At 35.4% G+C, this 13,832-nt stretch overlaps 2 protein-coding genes and 1 non-coding gene across 3 annotated transcripts; all 3 read right to left on the minus strand.

The window, feature by feature from the left end:
- Window positions 1–17: 17 nt before the first annotated feature.
- TRNAS-GCU (transfer RNA serine (anticodon GCU)) lies at window positions 18–99 on the minus strand. The gene has a single exon. It is a non-coding gene; the product is annotated as a tRNA-Ser (tRNA).
- A 680-nt stretch (window positions 100–779) lies between these two features.
- LOC133680387 (BTB/POZ domain-containing protein At3g44820-like) lies at window positions 780–4,940 on the minus strand. Its single transcript, XM_062103303.1, has 5 exons — window positions 4,868–4,940; window positions 4,186–4,287; window positions 3,799–3,868; window positions 1,907–3,106; window positions 780–1,827 (listed from the first exon to the last, which is right to left on the minus strand). The coding sequence occupies exons 2-5, from the start codon at window positions 4,233–4,235 to the stop codon at window positions 1,258–1,260; spliced, it is 1,890 nt and encodes a 629-aa protein (XP_061959287.1). The 5' UTR covers window positions 4,236–4,287; window positions 4,868–4,940; the 3' UTR covers window positions 780–1,257.
- Window positions 4,941–7,856: 2,916 nt separating this feature from the next.
- Window positions 7,857–10,860, minus strand: LOC133680266 (UDP-D-apiose/UDP-D-xylose synthase 2-like). Its single transcript, XM_062103093.1, has 9 exons — window positions 10,490–10,860; window positions 10,303–10,395; window positions 10,073–10,180; window positions 9,301–9,415; window positions 9,086–9,219; window positions 8,892–8,993; window positions 8,712–8,804; window positions 8,478–8,613; window positions 7,857–8,401 (listed from the first exon to the last, which is right to left on the minus strand). Exons 1-9 carry the CDS (start codon window positions 10,763–10,765, stop codon window positions 8,289–8,291), a joined length of 1,170 nt encoding a protein of 389 aa, XP_061959077.1. The 5' UTR covers window positions 10,766–10,860; the 3' UTR covers window positions 7,857–8,288.
- Between the last annotated feature and the right edge of the window lie 2,972 nt (window positions 10,861–13,832).

The raw sequence follows: 13,832 nt of genomic DNA on the forward strand, positions 1-13,832 counted from the left end.
CAAAATAAATTTCGAAACGTCGCCTGAGAGATTCGAACTCTCGCGGGGAAACCCCATGTACTTAGCAGGCACACGCCTTAACCACTCGGCCAAAGCGACGTTTGTTGGAAGAAGCATACAACATTATTAATTTAACACATAAATAATTCTTGAAGTTTCTTTCTCCTCGCCCTAAAGTATTCTTCTTCCTTCTGGAATTAATTTTATCATTTCCAGGTCTCCTTGGAGTGTTTTTGGGCCATTCATCTTTTCTTGATTCATGGCACGTTTTGAGGATAGCTTAGCACTCCCCTGGCTTTTTCTTTTGCAACAGTACTCCACTTCAGGCATATAAGTTTCTTAGGATCCTGAATCTTAGCTACATTTTGCCTTCATGGGCATGAAAATTGGCACCCTAACAAGACTATCTTCGCGCCAAAACCCATAAAGGCTCTATCACCGTAACATCTCAAACACCCCATTAGGATGTTAGAAGCAAATCCAAAAAATGCTGCTTGCTTTGCTCGTTTTCACCTGTATCTTCAAAAAGAATGCCAAAAGGCTTTGCAGACAAATTCCACATGCATTAGACTTAGTTCTGTTTTTCCCCTAAAGCAACCGGAGGCTTTAGAACTGCAAGCCTGAAGTTCCAGGAAGAAAACTGCAGCTTATATTAGTTGATGTATACTACGCATTTTAGAGAGCCGAATCATCGTCAAAATTATCCAATGCATAGACTTGAAAACATACAAATTGGAACATCAAACATAAAGAATACAGAAATTAGTCAGACTGAGATGGAAGTTCAAACATGCAACATGAGTTTTATGATATATTTCCAACGTTTGGCAATCTTAAAAAACAATTCACAGAGCTATACACGTATGGGCCGTAAAAGGGTGCCAGAAAAACCACAAACAAAAAGTAACTACACTTTTCTTCTATGATAAATACATGATGTATGACAGCTCCATTCTAAATCTGGTGTAACATTTCTCTACGAGTCCAGATTTGGATTGGAGCATATTGCTTTTAAAAAGCACTATAGGACTTTCCATAATCCTGTGGTTCGAGAAGTCTAATAGATTTCCCTTTCCAGATGGTCAGATATTTTCGAAAGAAGTACACTTCAACGAGGATGAGGAGAAATTGCATTCCATTTTCCATACAATTTGAAACCAATTCTGTGATACGAAACTGTGATCCTCTTTGCCCTGCCTTGTAGAACTAGCACACCTTCTATGCATCAAATCAGTCTTCAGTGTCCTTGTGTTACTCTCAAAACAAAGAGAAACTCTTCCGGTGCCTCGAATGGTGGGAGCGGCGTGCTTGTTCAACAGATGTTCTGGGAGTGGGTCCAGCACTGTCAACAGGATCAGGCTGGGCATCTGTGGATCGTGGGATAAGCTTGCACCCAATTTTCCTGGCAACCAAGCGAGGGGAACTAAGAGAGCTATGTGATTTGGTCACTTTCTTCATCTCCTGTTTTATTTTATTAAATTCTTCTTCAAGTTCCCCAACTCTAGACCTCATACTTTCCATATCTCCCTTTAAAACCTGGTTCTCTCGCACAACTGTTATCCACCCATCTCTCTGCACAATCTGGCCCGCCATTTCACTAGGAACGGTCATTGGACCAGCAGGGGCACTTTCAGTGTCCAAGACATTTAGACAGCCAGCAAGGGCAGTTCTCAATTGCATCTGCTCAAAGAACAAGACTTGAAGAACCACTCTAAGCGGTAACCTTGCATTCTGGGAAGCATGGGCACAGGCATCAATGGAGAGCTTCTGGTAGTCAATGGTGTTGCAAAGTTCTTCCTTCTCCTTCTCTGATAGCCAAGGGTGTGCCTGCAAAATGCCACAAGTAATCAGAAACCTTCTAAACTAAGAAGGTTGTATTTCAGAAGCAAATCCAATAATTTCAAACCTTGAAGTAGATATCTAGTGCTCTGTAAAGCCCGTCATGCAATGGCCTTGAAGATTCCGGAAGGGCCTCTGCAAGAAAGCGTATCTTTCTAGGTTTCAAATTTACATCAGAAGCAACCTCTGCGATGTAGTTATCTATCAGTTTTGCAACCTTTCTTAGTGGTTCAGATGCCGGAGATGTTTCTGGGTCCAATGATGGTGGAGAAAATGATGTAGTCCTTGATTCTGAAGACATGAAATGATGAATGATCCTTTCTACACAGTCAACATCATACAAAGTATCAGAATCTGAATACGCAGGAATAAGAAGACTATCTAGGGTAGCCACTTCCAGTTGCATCCCTATTCTCCTCTCTAAAGAGTCCTTGCACATTTGACTGACACCCAGTATCAGTGCCACTCGAAGAAGTCCCAATAAAAAACAGCAAAAAGATTTCCCCTTCTTCTCTGGGAGAAGTTTCTCGATGGTTTCTATCAAAACCTTTTGATCAACAACAGCAGGTGTCAAGCTAAAACTGGCAACTGTTCTAGTTTTCCCACTTTGTCCACTCTTCCACCTGCCCAGGCCCGGTAAGTACTTCCTGCCATAATACATAATTGCACCCACAAGAATTTCAGGTCTTATGCCTCTGGTTTCCATTGTATTTATCAATCTTTCAAACAAACCTACACTAAGGTATGAGATGTCCTCAAACCACCAGTCAGATTCTGCGCTTCGGATTCTTGCCCCAGTGTTTATACCATTCCACAGGATGCTACCACCAGGGCTCTGTAAGCTACCATACATCATCATGGGCCATCCAAACAAACTAGGATCTGTGCATACCATCATGGATAGAGCACTCAAACATTTTCTTATAATCTGGAGCTTTTCAGCCCTTGCAATAACAGGATCAGAACTTTGAAGAGCCAATATACAGTCTTTCCAGTTGTGAAGTACATTCTTGTGGAAGAAGTTCTCAGACTTGGAAAGCAAATTATCTTCTCCATACTCATCCATCATTTGAAGATAGTCTGCTACGCAATACACCATTACTATGTTTCTAGGTGTCAATTCCATCCGTAAGCCATAGCAAAACTTTACTGCAATCAAGAAAGTGTCTGGACCACCAGGGAATTCCTCTAATACTGTGACGAGTGCCTTTTCAGAGGATTCTTCACATATTCGTGCTATCTTCCCACATTTTGACACCAATGGAAACTGGACAATAAGATGTTATCAATATTTCCAAAATCCAATTTGACTAATACCATCAGCTCCCCATTGAGGAAGTCTTTGCGCAAATAAGTAATACAGTACAATTTGATCAAGTCAAGCATAGAAAGCACTATGATTTGGTAAGAAATTAAAATTCATACCAGGTGCGGTGAAAAATGATGTCATTTGATTTTTCAAGAAAAATCAAACCAGATGTTTAAGAAGATGTAAACTAAACCTTCAAGTTTCTTGTGCCACAATAGGCACTCTGTTCACAGGTTAAAGTATTAGCTAGCAGATTTTCTGCATCCTGCAGCAATATAAATGGTTTTGGGTTTTTTTATGAAAGGTATTTTGTTTCCTGGATGAAAAGCATGTTGGAGTATGGTCTCAAGGAAAATGATGATCCCACTAAAAGCAAGTGATTCACAATATCCAGTAATATCCCAGAAACTGCACTACACTCCTGAGCACCACCACTATAAACCATGCCGAACACTCTAATCGTGATCGGCATCAAACATATTTAGGTCAAAAATTCAACCAGGAAAAGGGTATAAACTATCCACAATTTTACATAAACCATAGATAAAAGAATTCAAAAATATTAAAAGGCAGGTACACAAAACAACAAAAGGATGATGAATCAGTGACTGGAGCTCTCAACCCCTTCAAGTAGGTGAATATCAACCTACCTTATGAAGATGAAACTTTATACCATCCACAACAACAGTGATATCACTTGGCAACCCTGCATTGCAGAACCTGCAAAACCCACCAAGAAATCATATTATCAGTCAATCCCACACACAATCAATTTTATTTTATTTTTAAATTCCTTTTTTCTTCAAAAGCCCGTGAATTACATTAGAAGGCATGGTTTTAACAAAGGAAAAGAACTCAAAATTCAAATTCCAATACATAATTCTGGTAACTACACACAATCACAGCTTTAGAACAAACCCAATGACAAATAAACTCAAACCGAACACACCCAATACAGAAAACAGTCAAAAATCCCAAGAAAATAAATTTAAAATATGGGTTTGAGAGATTAAAAGAGATATGGTGAAGAAACATACCAGTCATTACCCTCTTTGTGAAAACCAGTAACTTTCCCTGCAGGGGTCATAGCCGAGCTAAGAGAGAATTAAAACCCCTCCTCTTTTTCTTCGCTGTTTTTCCTTCTCAAACAAGCAAAATCCTCAATCGGATACAAAAGAAAAGGAATTTAAGGCAAATAAGCACAGAAACAGAAACATGCTTAATGACTTCACCTTCACGGTGTTAAAAAGGGAAAGAGAAAGAGAAAGACATGACAAAAACACAAGGGGAGAGAGGGCGAGTCAAGAGAGGTCTTAGCTTAGGGGTGTCAAATGTGGTCGTGTGGGCAACAATAGAAACTGTGGGCCTCTTTACAGCTAAGAAAAACACATACAAGTGTAAGTTTTAAGAGTTTTGAAGTGTGTGTTAGTGTGTTCTAAATGTGAAGAATTTTGCATGCCAAGGTAACAAGAAAACCACTAACAGTATGGACCCTGTAATAGGAAAAAAAAAAAAGTGAGTTCTTAATTATTACGGGTTCCATGTATCAGCGTATCGATCTCAGTTATAATTTAAAAAATTCTAGAAAGATGTTTTTCAAGAACAATATTCTTAGTGTAAAAGAGAAGAAAAAAAACAAAGAGAATATGGTGGCATGGAAAAGGAATGCACAGATCACGACATGGTTGGTATAAAGAGTGGGGAGGTGAAAATGAAAACCTTTAGTAATGGAAAATGCTTGTGAGATTTGATGCGGGCAAAGGAGAGAAAACAAAGCACGAGATTCTTGGAGTTAATGGCCGGCTACTAAGGTATTTAAGAGGAACAGGAAGGACAAGCGTCATGATAAGAGGGCCAAACTATGGTTAAAAAAATGATGGTTTGTCTCGCTTTTTTTCGATCATCTTGCCTGCAATCATCATTCAAAACGCGTGCGTTTTGGACATGTCTTGGATTTGGTACCATAATTATTAAACTTGGTTAGTCTTAACGATCGAACCTTGCGTTTTGGACATGTCTTGAATTTGGTACCATAATTATTAAACTTGGTTAGTCTTACCTATCGAAACTGCTTATCATGGTGATTGCTGTTTTTTAAATTAATTTTTATTTAAAAATATATTAAAATAATACTTTTATTATTTTTTAAAATTTATTTTTATATCACTATATCAAAATAGTTTAAAAACAATATAAAAATTATTTAAAAAAAAAACACCCTTACACCACAAAAACAAAAAAAACCTAACATAATTTATCAACTTTGATCAAATCTGAGAAATTTTATTAAAAAAAAATAAAACAACTATCATTTTAATATTAAAAAAACTAATTCAAGTTCACCTAATAACTTTATAGTTCATACTCTTTTTTCATGTCAAACTCTAGGCCAGGACCATATTATTTTTCTCGGGTGTTTTGGTTTTTTTCTTCTTGTTTTTTTTTTTAGCAAGATTGAATTTGTGTATTTAATTTTAAATATTCGTGTTGGGCTTTTATGGAGAGTACATGTGATTTTATTATTCCTTTTGTTTTTATCATGGGAAGTACTTAATTTAGAAGCCTGATCATCTGATACACATGATATTTTTATTTGATGGTGAAGCGAGTGGGAATAAATTCTTCTTCTTCCTTGATTTATTTTTTTCTAACTTATGTATGAGTGATTCAATCATAGAGACCAATTGATTCGATGTGGCTTGAGTTGCACAATTAGAGACTTCTCTTTCTTGTTCTCAAAATGAATCCCATTTCTTTTTATCTCCATTCCAACCTTTCTTTAACGTGTTATTAATTCTTACACACGCACTTGTACTCGTGAGAGAATGTTTATATTGTCCTGGTGGTTTCTGATGCATTTAAAAGTATACTAGTTCGTTGTTTTTTAAAATATATTTTATTCATAAATACATAAAGATAATATTTTATTATTATTTTTAAAAATATATTTTTTATATTAGCACATCAAAATAATTTAAAAATATTAATTTGAAGTAAAGAAAAGAATAAAAAAAATTAATTCTTTCTAAAAACACTTTTAAAAAGTAAAAACAAACATACTTCAAAGGGAATGATGGAACTATTATTACAACCTTGATTTTTTGTTAAGTTCATGGTATTGATGATTAATTCTTGACTTAATAATATATACCTCTGCAATGAAGGATTGAAAGCTCATTAGCACTAATTGATATGCAAAGTGAGTACACGTCAAATATAAATTGCCATCGGATGAACATGTTACAAAATTGGATTTCAATTCTCAAATTCTAAGTACATGGACAGAGTAGGTTGGGCAGGATCTGTTATCTGGATATTTTTTTAAATGATATTGTCATGTTCATAGTCTCATAATAAATTTTGTTTTGAAGAATGTGCTTTTCAAGGAGATATATTGTATTTGAAGCATAAAAGCTCTAAAATGTGTTCTAGCCGAAGGCTTCGATAGAACACAATCCGTGTTCTCGCGCATGATGACGCTAATGATGATGCTGGTCCAAATTTGATGTATGGTTGGCTTTTAAAAAATATGTTTTGAATCTATCCGGAACAGAAGATCTGTATGGGCGGTTGATGACATGTTTTGTGCTTTGCAAAGGAGGCGAAGAGAGCAAGCAAACTGAAGAGGTATCATTTGTAAAGCAAGCAGTGGTTATGCTATTATTGTTAGCCAGGGTGTCCAAGCCAATGAAGAAAATGCTGGGGAGCAGAAGGAAGCTTTTTGTAAATGGAAGCATAATTATAGATTCAAAACTCACCACCCTCCATGCCTTCCTCTCACGGTGTTGGGCCCTGAACACTATATATAACTTCATGTAGAAAATGGGTCAACGGTTTTGTGGGAGTTAATTTGTTTTTACTCTCTCTTCAAACTCCGCACGCTGCAACCAACCAGATATTTGTTGCTCAGGTTGTTGAAATTTAGTTTACTAAATAAAAATGTTGGATTAGCTTCTATAAACAATATGAAAAAAACACATCACGATCTGAAAATTTATTTTTTGGATTAAAAGTATCCATCTTGTCGATTGAAATATTATTTCATAATAATGCACTTGAGGGTTATTATTTCATAATGTACTTGAGGGTCTAGCTCAGTGGTCAAAGGTTTACCTTACCTCCCGTTCCGAGTTCGACCCTCCATGTATATGCTTGTTATCCTCGTGGTATCTTATTTATCTACTAGACTTGTAGGATGTTCAGTAGACCCGGAAAATAATCGTGGTGCACACAAGCTGGCCCGGACACCCGGGTTATCAAAAAAATATATATATTTCATAATCTTCTTCTTCTGTTGATATAAGCAAGTGTAAAACATGGTTATTGAACTCGATTCCACAACGAATCTAGAAAAGTCTGCTGATTTCTTTAAAATAATATTGTTGTTTTAATGTTAATCATACTGGATCTGAATTGGATTTAACCAAATCGTCCGTCCAGGTAGCTAAGCTAACCAGATCGATCAATAAATTATATGATTTGATTCAATTAAAAACCAGCCCCCTTTCTTTCAATTTCCTCTCTTTACGCATCACGCCCCAAAAAATTAGGCTACCGAAACACAAAGGAGCCCAAGACCATATACTCGCAGACAAGAAAACACAACTTCAGCCCGCGTTAGCAGGCTTAAGACTCAGGATGCACGAGAGCATCAAGCTTTTTTGAGACTCAAGCTAAAACAGGTCTAGATTTTGCGACGAGAGGAAGGTGAAAAAGGCTAACAAGATTGGAATTAATAAATAATAATTTGAAGGAAAAAGGCTCAAGAGGGTAAACAAATTAATACAACACTTTGCAGCAGAAACAGAATGGAGGCACGGACATGCAAACCCCTCTAAAGAAATAGAACAAGCTTGTATAACGCCCCCTTTATGTGGCAACCCATGCTCCAAGTGACAAATTACAGTAAGACAGATGTACTTGCTGATCAGAATCTAATATATTCTCGAGGTTTAACGTTCAGAACACATTCCTGAGCTACAGTACGCCACTGACCACCGACACCCGGAAAAACAAAAATTGTAGCGTATTGGGAATCAACCATTATGATATACTTACGATTTCCTTGAAAAGAATAGAAACGCCTGCTAATTACCAGCCCGTCCAAGAATACATCTTTTCTCATGTCTGGTTTATTTCTTCAGCTGGTTGTGGGTTTTGAGATAACCTTCTTGACTGCCTCGGCATACGTCTTGTGTTGATAAGTGAGGGTTGAATCAAGCAAGTCCCACAGAGATGTCTTGGGGTTCCAACCTGATGCTCCACCAAACAAATGTCAAGAACTAGAGAGAGTAAACTTGAAAATGTAGCTCAAGAAACAAGGCAATACCAAGTTGTTTATTGATTATGGTCATGTCTGGAATTCTCTTGTCACTATCGTCATATCCTTCACCGTAGAACTCTTTGGAGCTGACATCAACTGTGGGTTCCTCCAGTGCAGGTTCACCACTTACGTTTGCGTAGACCTGTTACAAGAAAAGTAAGTGAATCAATTTCAGGAGGCAGAGAAGAAGGTAGCACTGTAGTCATTAACATAAACGAAAATACAAGAACAACTCCTCACCGCTGTCATCATTTCAGCAAGCTGCCTAACAGTGACTTCATTGTTAGGGTTGCCAACATTAAAAATATGACCGTTGGCCCTGTCAGGATTTTCCTAAATAAAAATCACACCATTAGGTATCCCTTTTTTAAAAAAAAAAGAAGAAGAAGAGGGTGGGGGGGGGGGGTAATTAACACGTACAATCATCAAGAGGACCGCCTCTATGGCATCCTTGATGTAAACAAAAGTTCTCTGGGATTCACCACCATCAACAAGCTTGAGTTGCTCACGACGAAGAAGAGCCTGAGACCAAGCAAAAATGGGACATCACAATCAAAGAACACAAAAACATGAAATAATGAGATTAAAATCCATGATGTGAAAAGTAGACTAACATTGCTGAAGCATGCCAGAACCCTGGGAACACCCTCACTTGGGCCATCAATGCCGGGTATGAAATCCATTCTGGGTCCAATCCAGTTGAAGGGCCTCACAATGGTGAACTCAAGCCCATTCTCTGCACCCTCAGCTGCCACCATTAAGAAAGGAAGTCAGAAAAAAATGTTCCAAGTAACTCAAAATCGCAAGATCATAGGACAAGATTGATTACCATAAATCAACCTCTCAATCAATTGCTTTGCACATGCATAGGACCACCTCTGCTTCTCGATAGAACCGAAAATGCAGGGAGAGGCATCTTCTTTGAGGACAAAGTATGCAGGGTCCTATCACAACACATCGAACAGAATTACTGGCCTCATTTCTAACTATAACCATATGATGAAAAACTAAATAACAGAACAAATCAAAATCAAAAGCAATTCCAAAACATAACAACTTTTGTAACTCCCAATTCAAACAAGAACATCAATAATAGACAAGCTATGATCCAACTGCGCAATTTTATCAGTTTCTAAACTTTACCTCTAATCGAGCCAAACCAAAATAGAAAATACCAATGACCTGCACTCTCTTATAAACGTTTTACATGACCTAACTAAATGCTCAGAAACTTTTGTGATCACACCTTTTGTCAAAGAACTCCTTTTGTCAAAGAACTATTTCAACCCAGAAGCGTAGACAGTAGGATAAGCCCCCAAAATAGTTTTCCATTACTCTCTAACACATCTCTTCGACTAAAAGTCTCTGAAACTTTAAATTTTTACCTTAATGACTTTCATTAAGCTAAGTATGTGCACTTAACTATTGTAAAAATATCGAAAAAGACCCAACCCCTCTACATGTAAATGCAAGCACATCAAGTGCAGCTTAAATCACGAATCTAAAATTACAAACAGATCAAGACCCTTCAAAATCACAGTACCCTAAAAATGCTCCTTCGCTAACATACATCAAGAAAACAAAGAAAACACGAATCGTACCTGACGAAGAGGACTATCTTTAGGAAGAAAACTACCAATAGTTTTTCCATACACTTCACAAGTCGAGAAGTGAATCAAACGCTTCCCATTCTCTGAACAGTACTTCACCTAATATAATTCCAAAAATAAAATTCAATTAACATCAAACCACACATCAACTTCAACAAAATAAATAGAGACCGCATCTTTATCAATTTCAACGATAATAACAAAACCAACGCAAACATTACCACGGGCAGCGCGTCAATAAAGTTGCTATAAATCGTATCCAAAGGACGCGTATTATAATCTGCTGGAGTACAGATCGCCGCCAGATTTATCGTCTGCATCACACATTAGCACCAAAACACACAAATTAACACAATGATTAGCGCTTGATTATAGATTAACTGCTTAAAAATAAGTAACAGCAATTACCAGATCTGACATCTTAATTAGGCCTTCGAGGCGAGAATCGTGCTTAATATTGATACGGTGAAACTGGATCCGGCCAGCCCACTCGAGACTATCCGGTTCGAGAAGGTGCTTGATCTTGTCACTGTAAACATCAAGAGCTAGGATCTTGTGTGGAGTTTCCTGCAAGATCTTCTCACAGAGGTGGGACCCGATGAAACCACCGGCACCGATCATCAATATTGTTAGCTGATTTATCGGTTTTCCATCAAGATTAATCCTCACCGTTGATGCTGCCATTGCTAGGAATCACAGGGAGGGAGGGAGGGAATTAAGTGTTTTCTGAAGAGAAAATGGACAGAAATGAGAGTTCTTTTGGATGGAGAAAAGTTTAGGCAGTGGTTTATATTAGTAGGGAGACGATGTTAATGTGTGATAAATTGATTGATTTTGTGGGTCTATTTGTACGCGCGAGTGTGGATGAGGTAAATACTCGCTGTGGAAGAGTGATACGTGTTGGGGCTCGTGATACGCGGTGGAATAGTGTGTGTTTTACTGTTTGTTTGCTTTTTTGGGAAATAACCTCCTGTTTTGGCGCTTGTGTTTGCAACAGAAATCCAATTTCCACCTTTCTTTCTTTCCTTCTTTTTTTTTTTTTTTTGTTAATCTCTTCCATGATTGAAAGATATAAGCCAGATCAGAAAACGGTTGTTATTTAATTTATACGACGAGATTAACTTCTCTTGTGTTCATTGAGAGATAATAAGGGAGATTTAAGTAATTGGATAGTTTTTTAAAAGAAATAAAAATAAAATAACATTGTTTTAAAAAAATAAATAAAAAATATGATCGGATCATTTAAGACATGAGTTAACATGTAAAGTAACTTGAGTTTAATTGATTTAATTAAAATATAAAAAAATATGATTAAATTTATATTCTAAATTAACAGGTCTGGTTAATAGATTAGATAGGGTTTCAAAATTATAATTTGAAGACATTCATTCAACATGGTGATTTAACATAAATTATTTTTTTTCTCAACGTTGAAAACATACTTTTAATTAATTAGCTTTAAGTGAATAAATCTATATTTGCAATCATCATTTGAGATCAAATAGGAATGTGACAAAAATCATATCAAAGGTTAATTAGATGAAAATAAATAAGCTAATTGATGAATTTATGACATAAAATCTGAGTTATTCAAATAATCTTGAGATAAAATTATAGTTAAAATGAGTTGTAGTTTATTCGATGACTAACCGTGCAAGGGATAAACATGTAAGGTATGGTTTGTTTTTATATTTTATTTTTTTGTTTTGGTGCATTTTGAAAAATGTATTTGAATTGAAATGATATTAAATTAAAGTTTTTTTAGTATTGTTTTATAATTTTGATATGTTGATATTGAAAATAAAAATAAATATAAATATAAATATTATTTTAATATATTTTTAAATAAAAAGATACTATATACTACAATATTAAACACTCCAAATATTATCTCGCTGTAACCATTGCTATTATTAACCGATGGTGGAGCAAAGTATCCATTCGTAACAACCTCGAGTCATGATGTTTATTATTTTTATTAATTAAGAAATTTATTTTAAAAAATCGACATAAACGCTATAGGGAGTAGTCATTTCGTTGTATGAATAGACATGTATTATTATGAATTGTTACAACAAAATGATTATTTTTCCACTTTTCCTGGCTGAAAAAAATTCGATCCCTGGTTATAAGGGTAATTTAGTTTTTTTTTTATATAGCCCGTGGGTCATCAGAACTATTTAAGGGCATTTAAATCTTTTTAAATTGTTTGAGAGGTGAGATTACGCTTTGATACCATAAATCAACAAAACTCAAAAGCATATTTGAAAGTGTGGTTGTGATTATTTTTTAAAGTATTTTTTATATTAAAATGCATCAAAATGATGTTTTTCATTATTTAAAAATTATTTTTGAGATCAGCGCATCAAAACGATTTAAAACATACAAAAACAAATTAACTTTTAGGTGGAAAAAAATTGAATTTTTTGAAAACATGGGTTGCCCCGCGTTTCCAAACTTGAAGATGTTGATCATGAGTATTATTATTTTTTTCACGGGTTTTAGATCAATAAAAATACTTATTTACCCTCTTGATGAAAAACAAATAGAATTGTTAACCAAAAATCTTTTTGGTTATCTCCTTACTGGGGTACAATTAAAATATATCTATGCTCCTAAAAGAGACAAAAAAAAATGCATTAAGGGGTGTTCCTATCATTTCATTTTTTTTATTGTAATCTTCAGGGTTGTGCGGGGGATTGTTTTGATATTTTATTTTTATTTTTTAATATTTTATTTTTAAAAGTTATTGGTATGTGTTCATTACATGTCATCGCGTGGATGACATCCCCATTTTTTTTGGTCGCGCATGGAACGCCACTCGCTGGTCAAGCATGGCCTTCCACCTTGTCCTTGAAAGCGCTACTACGTTTTCTTCCTCCTAACGTGATGCGTGATGACAAATGATTGGTGTTTTGCTGTCGTGGTTCTTTTTTTTTCCCTCTCTTTACAGGAGGAAGTGCATATTTGTCCCCTTTTTTCATGATTTGTCAATTCAAATCTCTATGTTTTTTATTGCTTATTTTCATCTTTGGCCCATTTGTAATAAATTTTTTATGTTTTTAACTTAGTTCTTAAACTGCAATTTATCATATATTATTTTTATGTTATCATATATTTTTTTAATTTATATTTTTTTTCATTTTTTTATTGTTAAAGTTTGTTTGGTTTTTAATTTTACATCTCATTCAAAGTTTATATTATTTTGTTTTTTTCAACCTAGCCCTCATTATTTTTATTTTTTTATTTTGTTAAAGTTTTTTTAAAGTTACTGGCATGTGTTCATTACATGTCATCGCGTGGATGGCGTCCCCATTCTTTTAGCTGCGCATGGAATGCCACTCGCTGGTCAAGCATGGCCTTCCACCATGTCCCTGAAAGTGCTACTATGTTTTCTTCCTCCTATTGTGATGCGCGACGACAAATGATTGGTGTTTTGCTGCCCTGGTTCTTTTTTTTTCCCTCTCTTTACAGGAGGAAGTGCATATTTGTCCCCTTTTTTCATGATTTTTGAATTCAAAACTCTATGTTTTTTATTGTTTATTTTCATCTTTGGCCCATTTGTAATAAAAATTTTATGTTTTTAACTTAGTTCTTAAACTGCAATTTATCATATATTATTTTTACGTTATCATATATTTTTTTAATTTCTATTTTTTTTTCATTTTTTTTATTGTTAAAGTTTGTTTGGTTTTTAATTTTACATCTCATTCAAAGTTTATATTGTTTTGTTTTTTCAATCTGGCCCTCG

This window comes from Populus nigra, chromosome 19, assembly GCF_951802175.1.
Source record: "Populus nigra chromosome 19, ddPopNigr1.1, whole genome shotgun sequence".
Classification (NCBI taxonomy): Eukaryota; Viridiplantae; Streptophyta; class Magnoliopsida; order Malpighiales; family Salicaceae; genus Populus; species Populus nigra.